The 20,542-nt window shown below is 43.2% G+C and overlaps 1 protein-coding gene across 5 annotated transcripts in view; it reads right to left on the minus strand.

Moving 5' to 3' along the window:
* The window catches only part of sec16b (SEC16 homolog B, endoplasmic reticulum export factor), a 35,826-nt gene that overhangs the window by 10,414 nt on the left and 4,870 nt on the right, over positions 1–20,542 (minus strand). For 4 of the 5 annotated variants that reach the window (XR_005994516.1, XM_041840256.1, XM_041840254.1 and 1 more), the window contains exons 3-15: positions 9,258–9,677; positions 8,857–8,948; positions 6,845–6,947; positions 6,664–6,751; positions 6,349–6,490; positions 5,988–6,139; positions 4,061–4,122; positions 3,679–3,817; positions 3,344–3,440; positions 2,995–3,140; positions 2,399–2,496; positions 1,183–1,264; positions 804–921 (exon numbers count right to left, since the gene is read on the minus strand). Coding sequence is in view for 4 of the 5 variants with exons in the window: in XM_041840256.1 (XP_041696190.1) it covers positions 804–921; positions 1,183–1,264; positions 2,399–2,496; positions 2,995–3,140; positions 3,344–3,440; positions 3,679–3,817; positions 4,061–4,122; positions 5,988–6,139; positions 6,349–6,490; positions 6,664–6,751; positions 6,845–6,947; positions 8,857–8,948; positions 9,258–9,637 (1,699 nt within the window). In the remaining variant the exon portion in view is untranslated. Of the gene's footprint in view, positions 1–803; positions 922–1,182; positions 1,265–2,398; positions 2,497–2,994; positions 3,141–3,343; positions 3,441–3,678; positions 3,818–4,060; positions 4,123–5,987; positions 6,140–6,348; positions 6,491–6,663; positions 6,752–6,844; positions 6,948–8,856; positions 8,949–9,257; positions 9,678–16,435; positions 16,468–20,542 lie in introns of all 5 variants that reach the window. The other variant, XM_041840255.1, reaches the window with a different exon arrangement.

Below are 20,542 nucleotides of genomic sequence, written 5' to 3' on the forward strand. Positions count from 1 at the left end.
ACCCTATTTCCTATATAGTGCACTATGGTACCATTTGGGACTCAGACAAAACCTTTCTGAGGAGAATAGAAACACAGCCACTACAATCCAGTAGAAATGTGTGTGTGTGTGTGTGGGGGGTAACGGTATATGAATACGTAACGGTATATGAATACGTAACGGTATATGAATATGTAACGGTATATGAATATGTAACGCTATATTAATATGTAACGGTATATGAATATGTAACACTGCGCTGTGTGCGGAGTATGTTGACAACCCAGACACCTATCATCAGATCATGTAAGTGAGGATGTGGGTTTTGCCCACAGAACTGCAAACAACCTGCGTGAGGTCCATAAATCTGCAATAGAGACATACAAATGATCTGCCCAGAGACCAGGCATTCTTCCGTCCTCCCCCTGTCCCTATCCCTCACCCCAAGCTTCACTCCTCATCCCTGCAGTCTCCCCCTATTCCTTACCCCCCCGCCCCCTCATCCTCCTCCCCATCCCACTATCCCTGCCTGCCAGACACAGAACGATGACAATGAGCCGAGATGTTGTGAGAAAATAATAGTGAATTATCTCAAAAATCACTGTAATGTCTCAAGGATAATGTTTCTCCATGCGCTTACCTGTTCAACACAGTGGTATAGGACCTGTTGTCCATCTTGCTGGCCAGGAACAGTATGAAAAATGTATGCACTCACTAACTGTAAGTCGCTCTGGATAAGTGCGTCTGCTAAATGACTAAAATGTAAAAATGTAAATGAACAGGGGGGTGTGTGTGTGTGTGTGTGTGCGTGCGTGCGTGTATACCAAGCGTGTCTCCCATGGTAATAATGCTCTTCTGGTGCGTGATAGGATCTCCCGTCTCATTGGACAGCATGACGGCCAGGTGAGGCTCCCAGTCTTTCCATTTGTCACTTCCACAACACTGAGGACACACACACACACACACTGTCAGTCTATTACCAGATTGTTATATTACAATTTGGTGCAACATACATGTACTGTACATTGTTAGCATAATTACCAACTACAGTACAATGAACACAACAGCCACTGAAAGCATGAACTGGTCAACTACAGTAAATGTGCCAAGACCAGCACCAATTACACAAGGAAGGAAGGGCACAATAGAATAGACAACTATTGTACTGTGGTATGTTTATGTATTTATTAAGCATTGTTTTACCGTGGAAACAGCAGGGATCCTCCCAGAGAGCATCTGAAACAGGGTCTGTAGGGGGTCGCTGGGAGCTAGCTGGCCTGTAAACCTGCCATAGAGATGACCACGCCATGGAAAAACTGAATATGTAATATTCAATATTTATATGTAATAGATATGAATATGTAAGGTCACTGTACATAGAAAGAATCCCGCCCCTGCACAGTTCCTGTCACTGAGTGCTGCAAATAGAACCACCCACGTCATGGAAATTCAAAATACTGAATATGTAATGTGATATTAATATGTAATAGATATGAACATGTAAGGCCATACTGTACATGGAAAAATCCACCCCTGTTCAGGGTAACAGAAATAGAAACGCTTATGTTTTTTGTTTATAAAAAAAAAAGAAGTAATTTAATATTACAAAAAAGAAATACCTACCGAAATACTGAATATGTAATGGTATATGAATATGTAACGGTATATGAATACGTAACGGTATATGAATACGTAACGGTATATGAATATGTAACTGTATATGACTATGTAACTGTATATGAATACGTAACGGTATATGAATACGTAACGGTATATGAATATGTAACGGTATATGAATATGTAACGGTATATTACTATGTAACGGTATATGAATACGTAACGGTATATGAATACGTAACAGCATATGAATATGTAACGCTATATTAATATGTAACACTGCGCTGTGTGCTGAGTATGTTGACAACCCCGACACCTATCATCAGATCATGTAAGTGAGGATGTGGGTTTTGCCCACAGAACTGCAAACAACCTGCGTGAGGTCCATAAATCTGCAATAGAGACAGACCAATGATCTGCCCAGAGACCAGGCATTCCTCAGTCCTCCCCCTGTCCCTATCCCTCACCCCAAGCTTCACTCCTCATCCCTGCAGTCTCCCCCTATTCCTTACCCCCCCCGCCCCCTCATCCTCCTCCCCATCCCACTATCCCTCCCTGCCAGACACAGAACGATGACAATGAGCCGAGATGTTGTGAGAAAATGGATTATGACAAAAAAACTATTACCAATAACATTATATCACTTTTGGGTTTATTCAAATGTAGTCTGTAAGATGTGTTGTTTTTATACAGTCTATAGATACCTGTAGTTCTCCTTTACAAATCACTGACCTTGAATCAATAGTGTATTATCTCTAAAATCACTGTAATGTCTCAAAGATAATGTTTCTCATGCGCTTACCTGTTCAACACAGTGGTATAGGACCTGTTGTCCATCTTGCTGGCCAGGAACAGGGCGTGGCCCCACAGTCCCCTCTTCATGGCCAACTCCAGGGCCTCCTGTGAAAGAACCATAATGGAGGTGTGGAGGAGACGTGAGTGAAGGGTGGAGGAACCGTGGGGGAGGCATAGGGGAGGTTTGGGGGATGCATGAGGAGGTTTAGGGAGGGGTGAAGGTACAGTTGGGGAAGCGTCGGGGATGCATGGGGTAGGTGGAGGGGGAGACGGGGGGGGGGGGGGGCACTAGCAGATGGAGATCTGTGAAACTCAAACATTATGCCTGAAGTATCTGGAGGAGACATGAGGTGTGGGGGAGGAGTGGGGGAGTTATGGGAGAGGCATAGGCAGGGGTGAAGGTGGTGTGAAAGAACACAGGGTCAGGGGTCAGTGTTGGAGGAGTAAGAGGATAGCCCTGGTGTAACATTAGTCAGACAGCTATCACTATGCTGTCTCCATGGTGTTAATCATAGACACTATCTATTAATCTCAGAATAAATAGGAGATTACTTTACCATTTTAAAATATATTATTATATGTTGTTCAAGAGATCACCCTGACCTTCTTCCGTCCAGCCAGGAGAAGCTTGGTGTATCCCTGCATGTCCTTCTCTGTGGACTCAGGCGTACAGACACTAGTGGCTGTCCCTGTCAGCAGATCTGCTCCATCCAAGGGGTCTGTCTCAGGACTAGGGCCCTCACTCAGGTCTATGAGGGTGGTTTAAAAAGTGAAAAAAGGCCAGGACTCACTTGGATATAATTTGCAATTATTTACAAGCTTTATTTGATGTATTTTTAACTCATAGCAACATGTCCAATAGATAAAAAACAACATGTCTTCCTCAGTATGTGTGGTGTAGAGTCCTTTACCTATATATGCCATTTAGCAGACGCTTAAAAAAAACTATTACCTATGAGTGTAGGGGCCTCTGATTCACTGCCCCCTGAACCACCATGGCCCTGAGAGTTCCTCATCAGCAGCTCTGCTATGTCTGAACCAACGATACGCTGAATGAATCCAGGGAGATAAAAAGATAGGGTAATGTTAGAATGAGTATGTGGGTGGGCGTTTAGTTTACTTTTGGACCATCTTGGCCAACTTGTGATATTTCAAGAGTGCTAAGACAAAAATAGTTTTACCTACTGTAAGAGTGTGAGGAGATATATAGTACACCTACTGTAAGAGTGTGAGGAGATATATAGTACACCTACTGTAAGAGTGTGAGGAGATATATAGTACACCTACTCCATTCTGTCTGCACAGCAGTACCAGTAGATTCCAAAGGAGGGCGGCAGAGCCCTTGTCTTGTAGCTTTTCATCTTTCATGCAGGCTTCTGCCATCTGGTGGGCAAAAGAGATGGCATCTACTTTGTGCAGGTCTTCCCTTTGAAGGAGTTGAAAAAATGCCCGTTGAGAGAAATACACACATAATACTAATAGCCACCATTATAACAGTAAACATTCATGTTTTCAATGCATTTTGTGTGCCTGTTTTTACTCTCTCTAGAACAGTTTTGTTGGGAGTGGTTATTTGGTCAGTGTCTCCTATTTTGCATGCATGGACAATACATCATCACATACTGAGTAGCATGGATGTTTGGATATTGTGTTTAAGAGTGTAAAATACCTAGCCAGCGGTCCAGGAAATTCTCTCATGTCCTGCTGCTCCTGTGTTTCCCCCAGAATGATCTGCAGACAGAACAGACAGACAGCCTCTCAGTAACACATTAACAGAAACTTCTCACACACCAGCTCAATACTGATAAAAACAGCTTAACAGTTCCTCCAAACCGAAACTAATCTCCCAGTAATGTAGCCCTTCCTTGATGCCTACTCTATTCATTATATGATTGTGACCTCTTCCTAGAACCTGCTAGTTCACCACAACAATTCTGCCATGTAGTTGAAGTCGGAAGTTTACATACACCTTAGCCAAATACATTTCAACTCAGTTTTTCACAATTCCTGACATTTAATCCTAGTAAAGATTCCCTATCTTAGGTCAGTTAGGATCACCACTTTATTTTAAGAATGTGAAATGTCAGAATAATAGTAGATAGAATGATTTATTTAAGCTTTTCTTTCTTTCTTCACATTCCCAGTGGGTCAGAAGTTTACATACCCTCAATTAGTATTTGGTAGCATTGCCTTTAAATTGTTTAGCTTGGGTCAAACGTTTCGGGTAGCCTTCCACAAGCTTCCCACAATAAGTTGGGTGAATTTTGGCCCATTCCTCCTGACAGAGCTAGTGTAACTGAGTCAGGTTTGTAGGCCTCCTTGCTCCCACACACTTTTTCAGTTCTGCCCACACATTTTCTATAGGATTGAGGTCAGGGCTTTGTGATGGCCACTCCAATACCTTGACTTTGTTGTCCTTAAGCCATTTTGCCACAACTATGGAAGTATGCTTGGGGTCATTGTCCATTTGGAAGACCCATTTGCGACCAAGCTTTAACTTCCTGACTGATGTCTTGAGATGTTGCTTCAATATATCCACATATTTTTCCTTCCTCATGATGCCATCTATTTTGTGAAGTGCACCAGTCCCTCCTGCAGCAAAGCACCCCCACAGCATGATGCTGCCACCCCCGTGCTTCACGGTTGGGATGGTGTTCTTCGGCTTGCAAGCCACCCCGTTTTTCCTCCAAACATAACGATGGACATTATGGCCAAACAGTTCTATTTTTGTTTCATCAGACCAGAGGACATTTCTCCAAAAAGTACAATCTTTGTCCCCATGTGCAGTTGCAAACCGTAGTCTGGCTTTTTTATGGCAGTTTTGGAGCAGTGGCTTCTTCCTTGCTGAGCGGCCTTTCAGGTTATGTCGATATAGGACTCGTCTTACTGTGGATATAGATAATGTTGTACCTGTTTCCTCCAGCATCTTCACAAGGTCCTTTGCTGTAGTTCTGGGATTGATTTGCACTTTTCGCACCAAAGTACGTTCATCTCTAGGAGACAACGCGTCTCCTTCCTGAGCGGTATGGCGGCTGCGTGATGGTGTTTATACTTGCGTATTATTGTTTGTACAGATGAGCGTGGTACCTTCAGGCATTTGGAAATTGCTCCTAAGGATGAACCAGACTTGTGGAGGTCTACAATTTTTTTCTGAGGTCTTGGCTGATTTCTTTTGATTTTCCCATGATGTCAAGCAAAGAGGCACTGGGTTTGAAGGTAGGCCTTGAAATACATCCACAGGTACACCTCCAATTGACTCAAATGATGTCAATTAGCCTATCAGAAGCTTCTAAAGCCAAGACATCATTTTCTGGAATTGTCCAAGCTGTTTAAAGGCACAGTCAACTTAGTGTATGTAAACTTCTGACCCACTGAAATTGTGATACAATGAATTATACGTTATTTGTGTCATGCACAAAGTAGATGTCCTAACCGACTTCCCAAAACTATAGTTTGTTAACAAGAAATTTGTGGAGTGGTTAAAAAAATGAGTTTTAATGACTCCAACCTAAGTGTATGTAAACTTTTGACTTCAACTGTATATCCTACTATTCTCCGTACTGATTCTGTCCTGCTCCTTTAACCTAGAACTGTACCTCCAGACTGTGTAGTTCCACCTTCCCTGGGTCTCCCTGCATGGCCAGACCAGGACTAATCCGGATCAACTGTCCGGCTGGACCAAAGCTGACCAGAGCATGGGGCAAAGTGTATTTCAGAGGGGCAGTCGCCTGGGGAATTGCTGCATGCTCTAAGGAGAGAACATGCATTATTATCATTAATAATATTATCACCTTCATGGGAGATATTCATTGTGCTGTAATGAGTGTTCATTAGACTTGAGGATGGACAGTTAGCCTCATCGTGCTCCTTTGTTATTAGTGGAATACAACCAACCCTACAGAGAACAGCATGACCCCTGTTTCTAAGAGACAGACCTATATGTAACTCAATTATTACCTGTGTCTGCTGTGCTCCAGGTGGGTTGTGGGGCAGGGTCAGTCTGTTCAGCACCGTTGATGTACTGGCTCAACTCATAGCTACTGGAGGACAGGCCTGAGGCCTTGGAGATGACCAGAGCCCCAGCGGCATAAGAGCAGGCCTGGAGGACAAGACCAGTCAAACCAAGATAGGAGAATGGGCAGGGATGGAGAACATCATACAACCAAGTTCCCAAAGTAAGTATTCACCAAAGTGGGCAAACAGCAACACAGATCTGTATCTTTGTCATAAGAAATTAATATCATTTATTAATCATAATATTTAGATGTTTACATCTCCACCAGCCTCCTCATTCTCTTTAGAACGATCTTCATCAGAGCCTCTGAAGTCATGCTGAGAGCTGGCTCTTCGCTGGTCATACCTGAAAAATAATTAGAAGAAGAAGAAGAAATAGGGTTGAATTCATGCCCTTCAATGAAAGAAATATCATGAATGTCACGTCTTTCTGTCTAACCTTTGTTGTTCTGGGTAGCCACTGCCAGTCTGGTCCTGCTCATATCTCCTCTCCTGATACGGGTCAGATCTCCATTGTTCCTGGGGAGCCCATTGACCTGCATCTGGATCATATCAATTACAGAGAATTGTATCAATCATGTTGCTTACTTGCACATAGTTATTGTTTAGTTTTGCTTCTTTACACATGAATTACCTTTGTACTGTGGTGCATATGTTGAAATAAAATAAAATAAAATGTTATTGGTTGCGTACACATATTTTGCTAATGTTATCGCAGGTGCAGCGAAGTGCTTATGTTTCTAGCTCACCTAACAATACAAAACAATACACACAAATCCCATCAAATCAAAGAAAGGAATGAAGAAATATCAGAACGAGCAATGTCAGAGTCCGAAATATAAATATATATGTATATGATTGTGTGTATAGACAGTATGGACAGTATATGAATAGAAAAGGTGTGTACAGCAGTAGTTATATAGGATGAGCCTTGACTGGAATACAGTATATACATATGAAGTGGGTAAAACAGTATGTAAACATTATTAAAGTGACCAGTGTCCAATGACTATGTACATAGGGCAGCAGTCTCTAAGGTGCAGGGTAGAGTACCGGGTGGTAGCCGGCTAGTAACAGTGACTAAGTTCAGGGCAGGGTCCTGGGCAGAGGCCGGCTAGTGGTGACTATTTAACAGTCTGATGGCCTGGAGATAGAAGCAGTTTTTCAGTCTCTCGTTCCCAGCTTTGATGCACCTGTACTGTCTCCGCCTTCTAGATGGTAGCGGTGTGAACACACCGTGGCTGAGGTCCTTGATGATCTTCTTGGCCTTCCTGTGACACCGGGTGCTGTAGATGTCGTGGAGGGCAGGCACTGTGCCCCCAGTGATATGTTGGGCTGACCGCACCACCCTCTGGAGAGCCCTGCGGTTGCGGACGGTGCAATTGCAGTACCAGGCGGTGATACAGCCCGACAGGATGCTCTCAATGGTGCATCTGTAGAAGTTTGTGAGGGTCCTAGTGGAAGAGGCAATGTTGTGCCTTCTTAACCACACTGTCTGTGTGGATAGACCATTTCAGGTGGTCAATGATGTGCACGCAGAGGAACTTGAAGCTTTTCATCCTCTCCACTGCAGCCCTGTGCTCTCTCTGCTGTCTCCTGAAGACCACAATCAGCTCCTTCGTTTGTTGACGTTGAGGTTATTTTCCTGGCCCTCACCTCCTCCATCTCATTGTTGTTGGTAATCAGGCCTACTACTGTTGTGTCGTCTGCAAACTTGATGATTGAGTTGGAGACATGCGTGGCCACGCAGTCATGGGTGAACAAGGAGTACAGGAGGGGGCTTAGCGCGCACCCTTGTGGGGCCCCCGTGTTGAGGATCAGCGTAGCGGAGGTGATGTTGCCTACCTTCACCACCTGGGGTCTGCCCAGGACCCAGTTGCACAGGGCGGGGTTCAAACCCAGGGCCCCGTGCTTATTGATGAGCTTGGAAGGCACTATGGTGTTGAAGGCTGAGCTTTAGTCAATTAACTGCATTCTTACATAGGTATTCCTCTTGTCCAGATGGGATAGGGCAGCATGCAGTGCAATGGCGCCATCCATGGATCTGTTGGGGCGGTATGCAAATTGTAGTGGTTCTAGTGTGTCGGGTAAGTGATATGATCCTTATCTAGCCTCTCAAAGCACTTCATGATGACAGAAGTGAGTGCTACGGGGTGTTAGTAATTTAATTAATTTACCTTCCCCAGCTTGCTAAGCAAATTTTTTACATTTACCTTTATGTCATTTAGCAGACAGCCTTATCCAGAGCAACTAGGGGTAAGGTTACACCTGGTCAGGTCAGGGGTTCGAACCAGCAAACTTTCAGTTACTGTTCCAACGTTCTTAACCGCTAGGCTACCTGCCGCCATTTTTATAACTCTGATAATAGCTTAAGTTGCTTTGCAAGCAGGAGTGCAATACTTGTGTAATATAATGCATCACTGTAATCCACTGATAACAATATGTCAGTACCTGGGTAATGTCCTTTGTAATAGCCCTGGTCATAGTAGCCATAGTCCTGACTATGGTCCCAGTAAATCTGGGGTGGGTAGTCATATGCTTGCCTGTAAACAATAAGATCATATAAAGATATCATAGATCCATTTCTGATCATATAAAGATACATTATTTATTAAAAACTGTATCTTAGGGTCCACATAATAAATAGCTGGCATTTCACAAGTGTCACCACCAAACCACAATCAATAATACTGAGAGATACAGTAGTTTAACCTTTTCCTCAATGAATAGTGGATAGTTACAGTTACAGTCAGTTTCTTTCTTTTTTATATACTTTATTTGTACGTTTTCAAATTGAGACATTGACTTTTGACAATAATATAATAAGTTACAGTCAGTTTATGTGTACAAACCTTGAGTGGGGTCTGGAGTGTTGTGGCTCTGGTCTGATGTAACCCATCGTGGAGTGGGGTCTGCCGTAAGCTGTTCTGGAATGGGTGGTGCTGTAGGAGCTGAGAGAGAACTCTGGAGGTGGTCTGGGAGGGGGAGGGCTGGTGAGGTAGCCCCTGTAGCGAGGGTCTTGGCGTGACCACTGCCTCTCCCTCTCCCTGGGGTCCGGTGGTGGTGGGTAGTGCCCAGTGATAGCGTCCCCAGCATTTGGTGCTGGTGGGTAGTTCCCGATTCCAGTCCCCTGGTGAGGGTGAGCAGGCCTATGGTAGTCCTCTCTCTCCCTGGGTCTCTGGGGGTGACGACCAGGGCCTGGCTCGGTCCAGTGGTGACTTCTGGGATCCATGATGACCGCTCTTTATGTTAAGAGGAGAATTCTTCAATACCTGAGAAGAATAATGGATCATCAGTACTTTCACATGAAAAGAGGCTTAAGAAAAAAACTAAGGATTGGTAGAGCTCTCCGAGGAAGATCTCTGGAGCATTACAAAGCAATTAAGGACAGATCAAAATTTACTGGGGGGGAGGGCTGGTCCAAAATAGGGGAAGGTTGTCAAACCTTTTTTTTTTTCTATGGGGAGGGTAGTGTATTTTTTTGTGTGTCAATTCGCATTAAAGATCAGTCAAGACATGAGACATGCAGCTCAAAAAGCTCCCCTATTGATCTTGTTTAGGCCATACAAATTAAATTGACTATATACAGTGGGGAAAAAAAGTATTTAGTCAGCCACCAATTGTGCATGTTCTCCCACTTAAAAAGATGAGAGAGGCCTGTAGTTTTCATCATAGGTACACGTCAACTATGACAGACAAATTGAGAAAAAAAAATCCAGAAAATCACATTGTAGGATTTTTAATGAATTTATTTGCAAATTATGGTGGAAAATAAGTATTTGGTCACCTACAAACAAGCAACATTTCTGGCTCTCACAGACCTGTAACTTCTTCTTTAAGAGGCTCCTCTGTCCTCCACTCGTTACCTGTATTAATGGCACCTGTTTGAACTTGTTATAAGTATAAAAGACACCTGTCCACAACCTCAAACAGTCACACTCCAAACTCCACTATGGCCAAGACCAAAGAGCTGTCAAAGGACACCAGAAACAAAATTGTAGACCTGCACCAGGCTGGGAAGACTGAATCTGCAATAGGTAAGCAGCTTGGTTTGAAGAAATCAACTGTGGGAGCAATTATTAGGAAATGGAAGACATACAAGACCACTGATAATCTCCCTTGATCTGGGGCTCCACGCAAGATCTCACCCCGTGGGGTCAAAATGATCACAAGAACGGTGAGCAAAAATCCCAGAACCACACGGGGGGACCTAGTGAATGACCTGCAGAGAGCTGGGACCAAAGTAACAAAGCCTACCATCAGTAACACACTACGCTGCCAGGGACTCAAATCCTGCAGTGCAAGACGTGTCCCCCTGCTTAAGCCAGTACATGTCCAGGCCCATCTGAAGTTTGCTAGAGTGCATTTGGATGATCCAGAAGAGGATTGGGAGAATGTCATATGGTCAGATGAAACCAAAATAGAACTTTTTGGTAAAAACTCAACTCGTCGTGTTTGGAGGACAAAGAATGCTGAGTTGCATCCAAAGAACACCATACCTACTGTGAAGCATGGGGGTGGAAACATCATGCTTTGGGGCTGTTTTTCTGCAAAGGGACCAGGATGACTGATCCGTGTAAAGGAAAGAATGAATGGGGCCATGTATCGTGAGATTTTGAGTGAAAACCTCCTTCCATCAGCAAGGGCATTGAAGATGAAACGTGGCTGGGTCTTTCAGCATGACAATGATCCCAAACACACCGCCCGGGCAACGAAGGAGTGGCTTCGTAAGAAGTATTTCAAGGTCCTGGAGTTGCCTAGCCAGTCTCCAGATCTCAACCCCATAGAAAATCTTTGGAGGGGAGTTGAAAGTCCGTGTTGCCCAGCGACAGCCCCAAAACATCACTGCTCTAGAGGAGATCTGCATGGAGGAATGGGCCAAAATACCAGCAACAGTGTGTGAAAACCTTGTGAAGACTTACAGAAAACGTTTGACCTGTGTCATTGCCAACAAAGGGTATATAACAAAGTATTGAGAAACTTTTGTTATTGACCAAATACTTATTTTCCACCATAATTTGCAAATAAATTCATTAAAAATGCTACAATGTGATTTTCTGGATTTTTTTTCTCTCATTTTGTCTGTCATAGTTGACGTGTACCTATGATGCAAATTACAGGCCTCTCTCATCTTTTTAAGTGGGAGAACTTGCACAATTGGTGGCTGACTAAATACTTTTTTTCCCCACTGTAGAGGATGGCCCTCTTCACATTTCTGAAAAAATAAAATAATAATAATAATAATTTGATTCATTTAATTCATATGAAAACATTATTTAAAAACTATTCTTTTTGACAAATTGAATGATGTGCTTCGCAATTGTAGTAGTTGGGGATCGGTTAATTGTTGGTGAATCGAATAATGGCAATCAAAATAATAATTTGTGAGTCGCAAACAGTAGCTAGGTTTTCATCTAATTGGTGACAGATTCTAAAATCTGCATAAAAACTATTTGCACATTTTCCCACCAGAGATGTGTTTCCATCTAAATGACTTGTTGCAGATAAAAGGCTGTATGTGATGACGTAGTGCACATAAAAATTACTTTGCCATTAAATTCCCATGTACCAAATAAGAAATACAAGTCAAATGGGTTTCCATCGCATTTTCAACTTTACTGATGGTTTTCTCACAATTATTTTTTGTTATATAGTGAGTGTGCCCACTCTGGTATTGGCATGTGCGCTCTAGCTAGCCAACAGCGCGCAGGTATAGCCTACATGATGAGATTATTATGGGCAAAAGAGCAAGATTATTTTTATTTGTCAAATGGCAGCCAAGCATCGATGATCATGTCACCAGACTAAGACCCTCGATATTTATTGGAAAGGAGCATCAAGCTCATCACCTTGCACTTTCACCACCCTGTGAAGTTCCTCATAACTTATTTCATCTGTAGCCTAATAAACTGCAAGCTTTCCCAAGGAGTCGTAGTGGGAGGACCACACTACATGTCATCCCGTGCATCCAAACTTACTCCGATATGATGGTTATTATATCAATATTTGCACATAAAAGCGTTTTCATCAACATTTCCTGCATTATTTATTTTACAGACACGAAAAGATCCACTTTTTCTAGTGTATTTTGTTTTGTCGACATTTGTAAAGTTTACAGACAAACTTTCTGTTTCCATCAGGCCAGTCATTACATTTTTTTATCCGACATGCACTTTACTCGCATAAAAAGGTTCGATGGAAACCTGGTTAGTAATAGGAAAAAATGTAGCTGTAGCCTTCCTTTCGAATTGTGTAGCTGCAAAACTAATTTTGTAGGTACTTTAAGTTGATTTGAACATTCAATTTATGGGACATTGCAACTCAATAGATGCTAGTAGGTCAGCCTGAAGTAAACATTTCTAAAGGTAAGATATATAGCATATCGGCTCTATAAAATCCGCAATGCATGCTGAAACAGTCCTTTTCAAAGTTTTTCCCCAAAAACCTTCAATAATGCTCTCCAACACCTCACACCAATTTAGTGGATTAAGGTGGTACCCTGACTGGGACTCAAACCCTGGTCCTTGTGACTGTCATTCCAAAACCACTATGCTGTCACAATCCTAGCTTTATATGAGCCATAATGAGGCCAGCAGGTAGCCTAGTGGTTAAGAGCGTTGGGCCAGTAACTGAAAGGTTGCTGGTTTGAATCCTCAAGCTGACTTGATGAAAAATCTGTTGACTTAACCCTAGTTCCTCCTGTAAGTTCTCTGGAAAAGAGCATCTGCTAAATGACTAAAATGTAATGATACAATTCCTCCCAAGTGGGTTAACCCTATTGGCACAATGCATAGGGTGTTTCCCTTTCACGCCAGCTGACCCATTTTCGCTTCCTTGTCCTGCCATTTGCTACACTGGTGTCAGAAGTGGAGGCGACCATCGGAATGCATGGCTCGGACTTGCTAGGGGGCTGAGTAGTGGAAGCACAGGGTCGTGCCTTCAAGTACGGAGAGGGCAGTGTAGCAATCCTCGCTATATGAGCCACGTTACAATTCCAAGCAAGTGGGTTAACCCTATTGGCATGATGCGTAGGGTGTTTGTCTTTCACATCAGCAACCCGAGTTGTATTCCCTGCTACAATACCGAAAGGCTAAAATCTCTTGGTGAGGTTGCTAGGTGTTGTTTAGTATTATCACAAGGGGGTACAACTTTGTTTTTAAAATGTTACTATGATTTTTTTTTTATGTGTTGGCTCGCCTCACTTTTACATTTACATTTTTACATTTAAGTCATTTAGCAGACGCTCTTATCCAGAGCGACTTACAGTTAGTGAGTGCATACATTTTTCATACTGGCCCCCCGTGGGAAACGAACCCACAACCCTGGCGTTGCAAGCGCCATGCTCTACCAACTGAGCTACACGGGGCCATTTTCAAGAAAATACATCTGTTATACAGTTAATTAAATTTGTATGGCCTTAAGGACAATAAAATGATCCTACCTAAACTACCCTACAACTGTAAGGTTCTGTATTTGTTTTCTTAGTTCAACTTTTGTTCTTGTACGTAGCCCTGTTTCTTTGTGTTCTTGAACGTAGCCCTGTCTTTCATATTTGTTCATTGATTTCACCTGTGTTAGTTACTCACCTGGTCTCATCAGCTCCTTTTTTAGTTCAGTTCTTTCTGTGTGTGCCTTGTGAGGTGTTGTTTGTTTTGACTCTACTAAGCCTTTTTATAGCTCGTTTGTGAGAACCAGTTATAGCCTTCGGTCCTAGTTTTTGATTCTCCTGCCTATTTGCCTACCTGTGTATGACCATTGCCTGCCTGTGACCACGATTCCTGCCTTTTGCGAAGGCTAAATAAACACCTGCCACGCTCTGCGCGTGAATCTACACATTTTTCTCCCTGAGTATTCATTACAATAAAACCACAATGCAATGAATATTTGCATTATTGTTTTCAAGTGAGTACAATTGAGTACAATTCTACTCAAGGCTGTAAACTGCAGTGAAAATGTCATTTTAATAATGGTGCAAAAGCCCTGTTATTTGAATGTTTCATTCCATTAAGTCCATTTGGATAACTTGTGGGTCTACTCTCGGCAGATTGTAAGGTTTGCAACGCCAGGGTTGTGGGTTCGATTCCCACGGGGGGCCAGTATAAAAAAAATATGTATTCACTAACTGTAAGTCGCTCTGGATAAGAGCGTCTGCTAAATGACTAAAATTTAAATGTTAATGTCTAGAAAGGCACAGTACAGGACCTTCACTCTGTTGTCCGACTCATCCCAAACTATCTCAATTGGGTTGAGTTCGGGGGATTGTGGAGGCCAGGTCATCTGATGCAGCACTCCGTCACTCTCCTTCTTGGTAAAATAGCCCTTACACAGCCTGGAGGTAGATGGGATGGTGAATCGCTGCAGAATGCTGTGGTAGCCATGCTGGTTAAGTGTGCCTTGAATTCTAAATAAATCACAGACAGTGTCACAAGCAAAGCACCCCCACACCATAACACCTCCTCCTCCATGCTTTATGGTGGGAACTACACATGCAGAGATAATCCGTTCACCCACACCGCGTCTCACAAAGACACGGCGGTTGGAACCAAAAATATTACATTTGGACTCCAGACCAAAGGACAAATTTCCACCGGTCTACTGTCCATTGGTCATGTTTCTTGGCCCAAGCAGGTCTCTTCTTATTATTGGTGTCCTTTAGTAGTGGTTTCTTTGCAGCAATTCAACCATGAAGGCCAGATTCACACAGTCCCCTCTGAACAGTTGATGTTGAGATGTGTCTGTGACTGTGATGCATTTATTTGGGCTGCAATTTCTGAGACTGGTAACTAATGAACTTATCCTCTGCAGCAGAGGTAACTCTGGGTCTTCCATTCCTGTGGCGCTTGATGTTTTTTGCGACTGCACTTTCAAAGTTCTTGACATTTTCCATAATGATGGACTGTCATTTCTCTTTGCTTATTTGAGCTGTTCTTGCCATAATATGGACTTGGTGTTTTACCAAATAGTGCTATCTTCTGTATACCCCCCCCTACCTTGTTACAACACACCTGATTGGCTCAAACGCATTAAGAAGGAAAGAAATTCCACAAATTAACTTTTAAGAAGGCACACCTGTTTAATGAAATGCATTCCAGGTGACTACCTCATGAAGCTGGCTGAGATAATGCCAAGAGTGTGCAAAGCTGTCAAGAAGGCAAAGGGTGGCTATTTGAAGAATCTGAAATATAAAATATATTTTGATCCGCATGTGTAGTTCCCACCGTAAAGCATGGAGGAGGAGGTGTTATGGTGTGGGGGTGCTTTGCTGGTGACACTGTCTGTGATTTATTTAGAATTCAAGGCACACTTAACCAGCATGGCTACCACAGCATTCTGTAGCGATATGCCATCCCATCTGGCTTGGGCTTAGTGGGACTATCATTTGTTTTTCAACAGGACAATGACCCAACACACCTCCAGGCTGTGTAAGGGCTATTTTACCAAGAAGGAGAGTGACGGAATGCTGCATCAGATGACCTGGCCTCCACAATCCCCCGACCTCAACCCAATTGAGATAGTTTGGGATTAGTCGGACGACAGAGTGAAGGAAAAGCAGCCAACAAGTGCTCAGCATATGTGGGAACTCCTTCAAGACTGTTGGAAAAGCATTCTAGGTGAAGCAGATTGAGAGAATGCCAAGAGTGTGCAAAGCTGTCATCAAGGCAAAGGGTGGCTATTTGAAGTATAAAATATATTTTGATTTGTTTAACACTTTTTTGGTTACTACATGATTCCATATGTGTTATTTCATAGTTTTGATGTCTTAACTATTATTCTACAATGTAAAAAATAGTAAAAATTAAGAAAAACCCTTGAATGAGTAGGTGTGTCCAAACTTTTGACTGGTAGTGTATATCAACCCAATTATGCATAGCCTTTTAACAATTTTCTTAAACCCACTTTGGTCGCAATTGTCATTTGTGAGAAAATACAAGTGATTATTAGTTGGCCCATTTGTGAAATCGTACACACTACATGGCAAGCTCTGGTATATTGACTGCACTCATGTATCAAAATCAACTGTTGGCTTTACCTTAGAGAAGGTCCAAGAATTCCTGAAGAAAGCTGTGTTCGATCCGGTATCATATGAAAAGAAACACAGTGGGAAAAGTTCTACATTGTCTTCAGAAAGACAAAAGTAATCTGTGCTCTGACAAATGCACAAAGAATGACTAATCTGGGTCTAAACTGAAGATTCCAAAGACAACCAAAACTATTCCATCTCCACTTACTAGAGGATTGTAACATAGTAGCCCTTTCCTGCAGTCAAATGACCTAGTGGCCTCATGGGTGGAATGTTATTAATAATTTTCATAATTTAATAATTAATAACATTATTTAAAATAAAATAAACGAAAATCCGGTGTTTCTATGTCAAATGGTTTTTATATTTTTCAGTCTTCTGTGATGTATATAAAGTGCAATATTGGAATGCAGACTCAAAATGTAATACATTTCAACTCTATATCTGACATGGTACAGGTGTCTTCTTTTTTTAAGCCCATAACCATGTGTGTGAGGTGTATACTTTTGTTTCAAAGGAGATTTGTTTAAGACTACCAAGAAACACTCTGTGTGACCCTGATTTAGCCCATTGTAGTAAAAGGTTAAGCAATGACCACAAGTGGTTCAATGACCAAATACGTGAGGGGTACAATGGTTGGATGTCCTTTGGGTGGTGGACCATTCTTGATACACATGGCAAACTGTTTAGCGTGAAAAACCCAGCAGTGTTGCAGTTCTTGACACACTCAAACCGGTGCGCTTGGCACCTACTATCATACCCCGCTCAAAGGCATTTTAAAAAATGTGTCTTGCCCCATTCCGCCTCTGAATGGCACAGGTGACACCAATAAGTGATCATAGCTTTCACCTAGATTCACCTGGTCAATCTATGTCATGGAAAGAGCACGTGTTCCTAATGTTTTGTACACTCAGTGTAGTTAGTAGCAGTAATTGCACTACATTATATCTTAAAATGATGGATTCCTTAAGCCAGTATGAAAGAGAATTAAAGGATACACTACTTCCACTTCAGAAATACCTGGCTTTACAGTATCTGGCAATGCATGGTGTTGTGGTAGATGTGACACTAAACAATTAATTTTCTCATCGGTGTCCCTATTTTAGAAAACAGTCAGATGGTAGTAGTTGTGGTGTTTATGTGTGCTTATTCTCATAAGCAGTCTTATTAGAGGGCGATGTGAATACGCTTTGTCACAATGGCATGCGAGAGTATGTTTTATTTGACTTATCAGTGAGAAAATTACTACGTAATACATTTTAAACTCTACAGAAAATGCCTTTGCTGACCTTGACAGATAATCATCACGTCTCTGTATTATGTATTATCGTGCCATCTTGTCTCTGTTATTGGTTTTGAAAACTTGGTTAATAGGCCTTTACTGTATACTGCTAACCTTGATAGAGATGCAACACATAGAGGCATATAACTTGTAAATAATGTTCTCCATTGTTGTTCTGAAAGCTTGATTATACTGTGTACTGTTAGCCTTGTAGCCTTGTTGTCCCTTGTAATGCATTTTAAACTCTACAAAAAGTGCCTTTGCTGACCTTGATCGATAATCATTACAATATAGCTTGTAAATAATCTTGTCTCTGTTATAATTTATTATTTAATAGGCCTAATAACCTTAATAGATAAGCAGCACATATTGGCCTACAACTTGTAAATACATTTCTCCATTGCTGTTTAGAAAGAGTGATTATACTGTTTCCTAATAGCCCAGGTAAATATTAATGACATTTAACAGGTAAATAAAATAGATTTTCATTTTGATTTAAAAAAAGTGTGGTTTTTGTGTGTGTGTTTTTTGTTGTTGTCTGTATTGATGTCAGGACCATGGATAGCACCAGATCATTTAAAGCTGTGTTGCTGGATATGTATGACACAGCCCCTCCAAAACTACACATCATTGGTTAGTAGAGACCCTACTGAGTATTTCCCATCCCACTTTAGCTGAGACAGGTAGAAAACGTATGAATGGCGCCGGAGGAGATGGCTGCCGTTTTACGGTCTCCTAACCAATTGTGCTATTGTGTGTGTTTTTCACGTTATTTGTATCTATTTTTTACTTAACACTTATTTTTTACTTAAAACTGCATTGTTGGTTAAGGGCTTGTAAGTAAGCATTTCACTGTATGGTCTACACCTGTTGTATTTGGCGCATGTGACAAATACATTTGATTTGATCTCTCTACAAGCCAATATGTATCCCATGTACAGTCTATTTGTCAGCTTCCTGCCTCCTGTTTGTCTCCGGGCCTCTAGAGGTCATCTGTGTTCCCCTCTGCCTTAGTTCTTCCTCGTGTGTGTCAGCTTCCTGCCTCCTGTTTGTCTCCGGGCCTCTAGAGGTCATCTGTGTTCCCCTCTGCCTTAGTTCTTCCTCATGTGTTCTAATTAGCTTGATCCAGGTCACCTGTGCCTTGTTTCCCCTTGTGTATTTTAGCTGTGTGTTTTCCCCTTGTTTCTCACTTGGTTATTGCGTCCTGACTATGTGTCTCCTGCTTTGTCCCACCGTGTCTGTCCTAGTAAGTTGTTCAAAGTTATCTTTAGTTTGTTTTTCTCCCCTCGTGGAGTTGTTTTGTTTTGCCTCCTGTTTTGGAACATTAAATCTACTTGCCTGGAGTATTGCCTTGGGTGTTTCATTTGGGTCCTACAACACCTCCTCTGTGGCTAAGGGGTAGTACCCCCAGCTCTCCACATCTGAGACCGGAGTTTCTAGCCCGGCTTGTGACAGAATAACCAAGTCAATCATGGACCCAGAAACACTCAGTTCCCCGGACCTGTTGGCGGTGATCACTCGACATGAGGCTTCTTTCCAGCGCCATGAAGCCGTTCTCAGCCGACAAGAGGAGCTGATGGCTAGTCATTCTCAACTCCTGGCCGAAATGATGAGTTCCCTCCGCCAGCTCTTTGAACGCCTCCCTGGTCCTCTCCCTTCCCCCAGGTCACCCCCCCAGTGACGACAGGTCGTCTCGGTTGGCGGAGCCCCGACTACCACCTCCCAAGCCCTTTTCTGGGGATCCAAGCTCTTGCCAGGGTTTCCTCACCCAATGCTCCCTCACCTTCGAGCTCCAACCCTCAAGTTTTCCCACAGACTGTTCCAAGATTGCCTACATCATTACCCTTCTTTCAGACAAGGCGCTCGCCTGGGCTTCTGCGGTGTGGCAGTCCCAGGAGGCCTGTTGTGACTCCCACGCTGCATTTGTAGAAGAGTTCAAGCGGGTGTTCGATCATCCTGTCAGTGGGCGGGAGGCTTCCAAGCGCCTACTGTCTCTCCGTCAGGGGCCCCAAGCACGGCAGATTTTGCCATTGATTTCCGGACCATAGCAGCAAGGAGCGGATGGAATGATGAAGCGCTGAGGGTCTGCTTTCAGGGAGGGTTATCTGAGCCCCTTCAAGATGAGTTAGCCACCCGAGAACCAGCTGGTGATCTCGAGTCCCTCATAGCCTTGGCCATCCGCCTGGACAATCGTCTAAGAGAGCGGAGAACGGCTCGCCGTCAGGTGTCTCATTCCCAAGTTCCTCTGAGCAGCTCTGTTTCTCCTGTTTGGACTCCGTCATTCAGAGCTTCCCCGGCTCCTGAACTGCTCCAGGATTCCCCGGAGAGCATGCAGTTAGGCCGTTCCAGGCTTTCTCCCAACGAAAGGGAACGTCGCATGAGGAAACGTCGGTGCCTCTACTGCGGGGTTGCCGGTCACTTCCGCTCCGCTTGCCCCGAGCTTTCGGGAAACGCCTGTCCCCGCCCAGCTACAGGAGGGCTGTGATGGGGAGAGTTAGAGCGCCTCCTACTAACGCTGTCCTGGCTATTCCAGCCACTCTGTCCTGGGGGGGCCACCAGCATCGGGTCCAGGCTATGATCGATTCCGGTGCCGCAGGTGATTTCCTGGATGTAACCTTGGCTAAGGAACTTAAGATCCCTACCCAACTACTTCCTCAACCCCAGGCAGTTACAGCCTTAGATGGCAGACCTCTGGAACCAGGAAAGGTTACCGAGGCGACTCAGTCCCTGCGACTTACCATCTCTCAACACCAGCAGGAGGAGACCTTCTATCTCATTGACTCTCCCGAGTATCCTATTATCCTGGGTCACCCTTGGCTATGCAGACATAATCC

Source organism: Coregonus clupeaformis, chromosome 20, assembly GCF_020615455.1.
Source record: "Coregonus clupeaformis isolate EN_2021a chromosome 20, ASM2061545v1, whole genome shotgun sequence".
Lineage (NCBI taxonomy): Eukaryota > Metazoa > Chordata > Actinopteri > Salmoniformes > Salmonidae > Coregonus > Coregonus clupeaformis.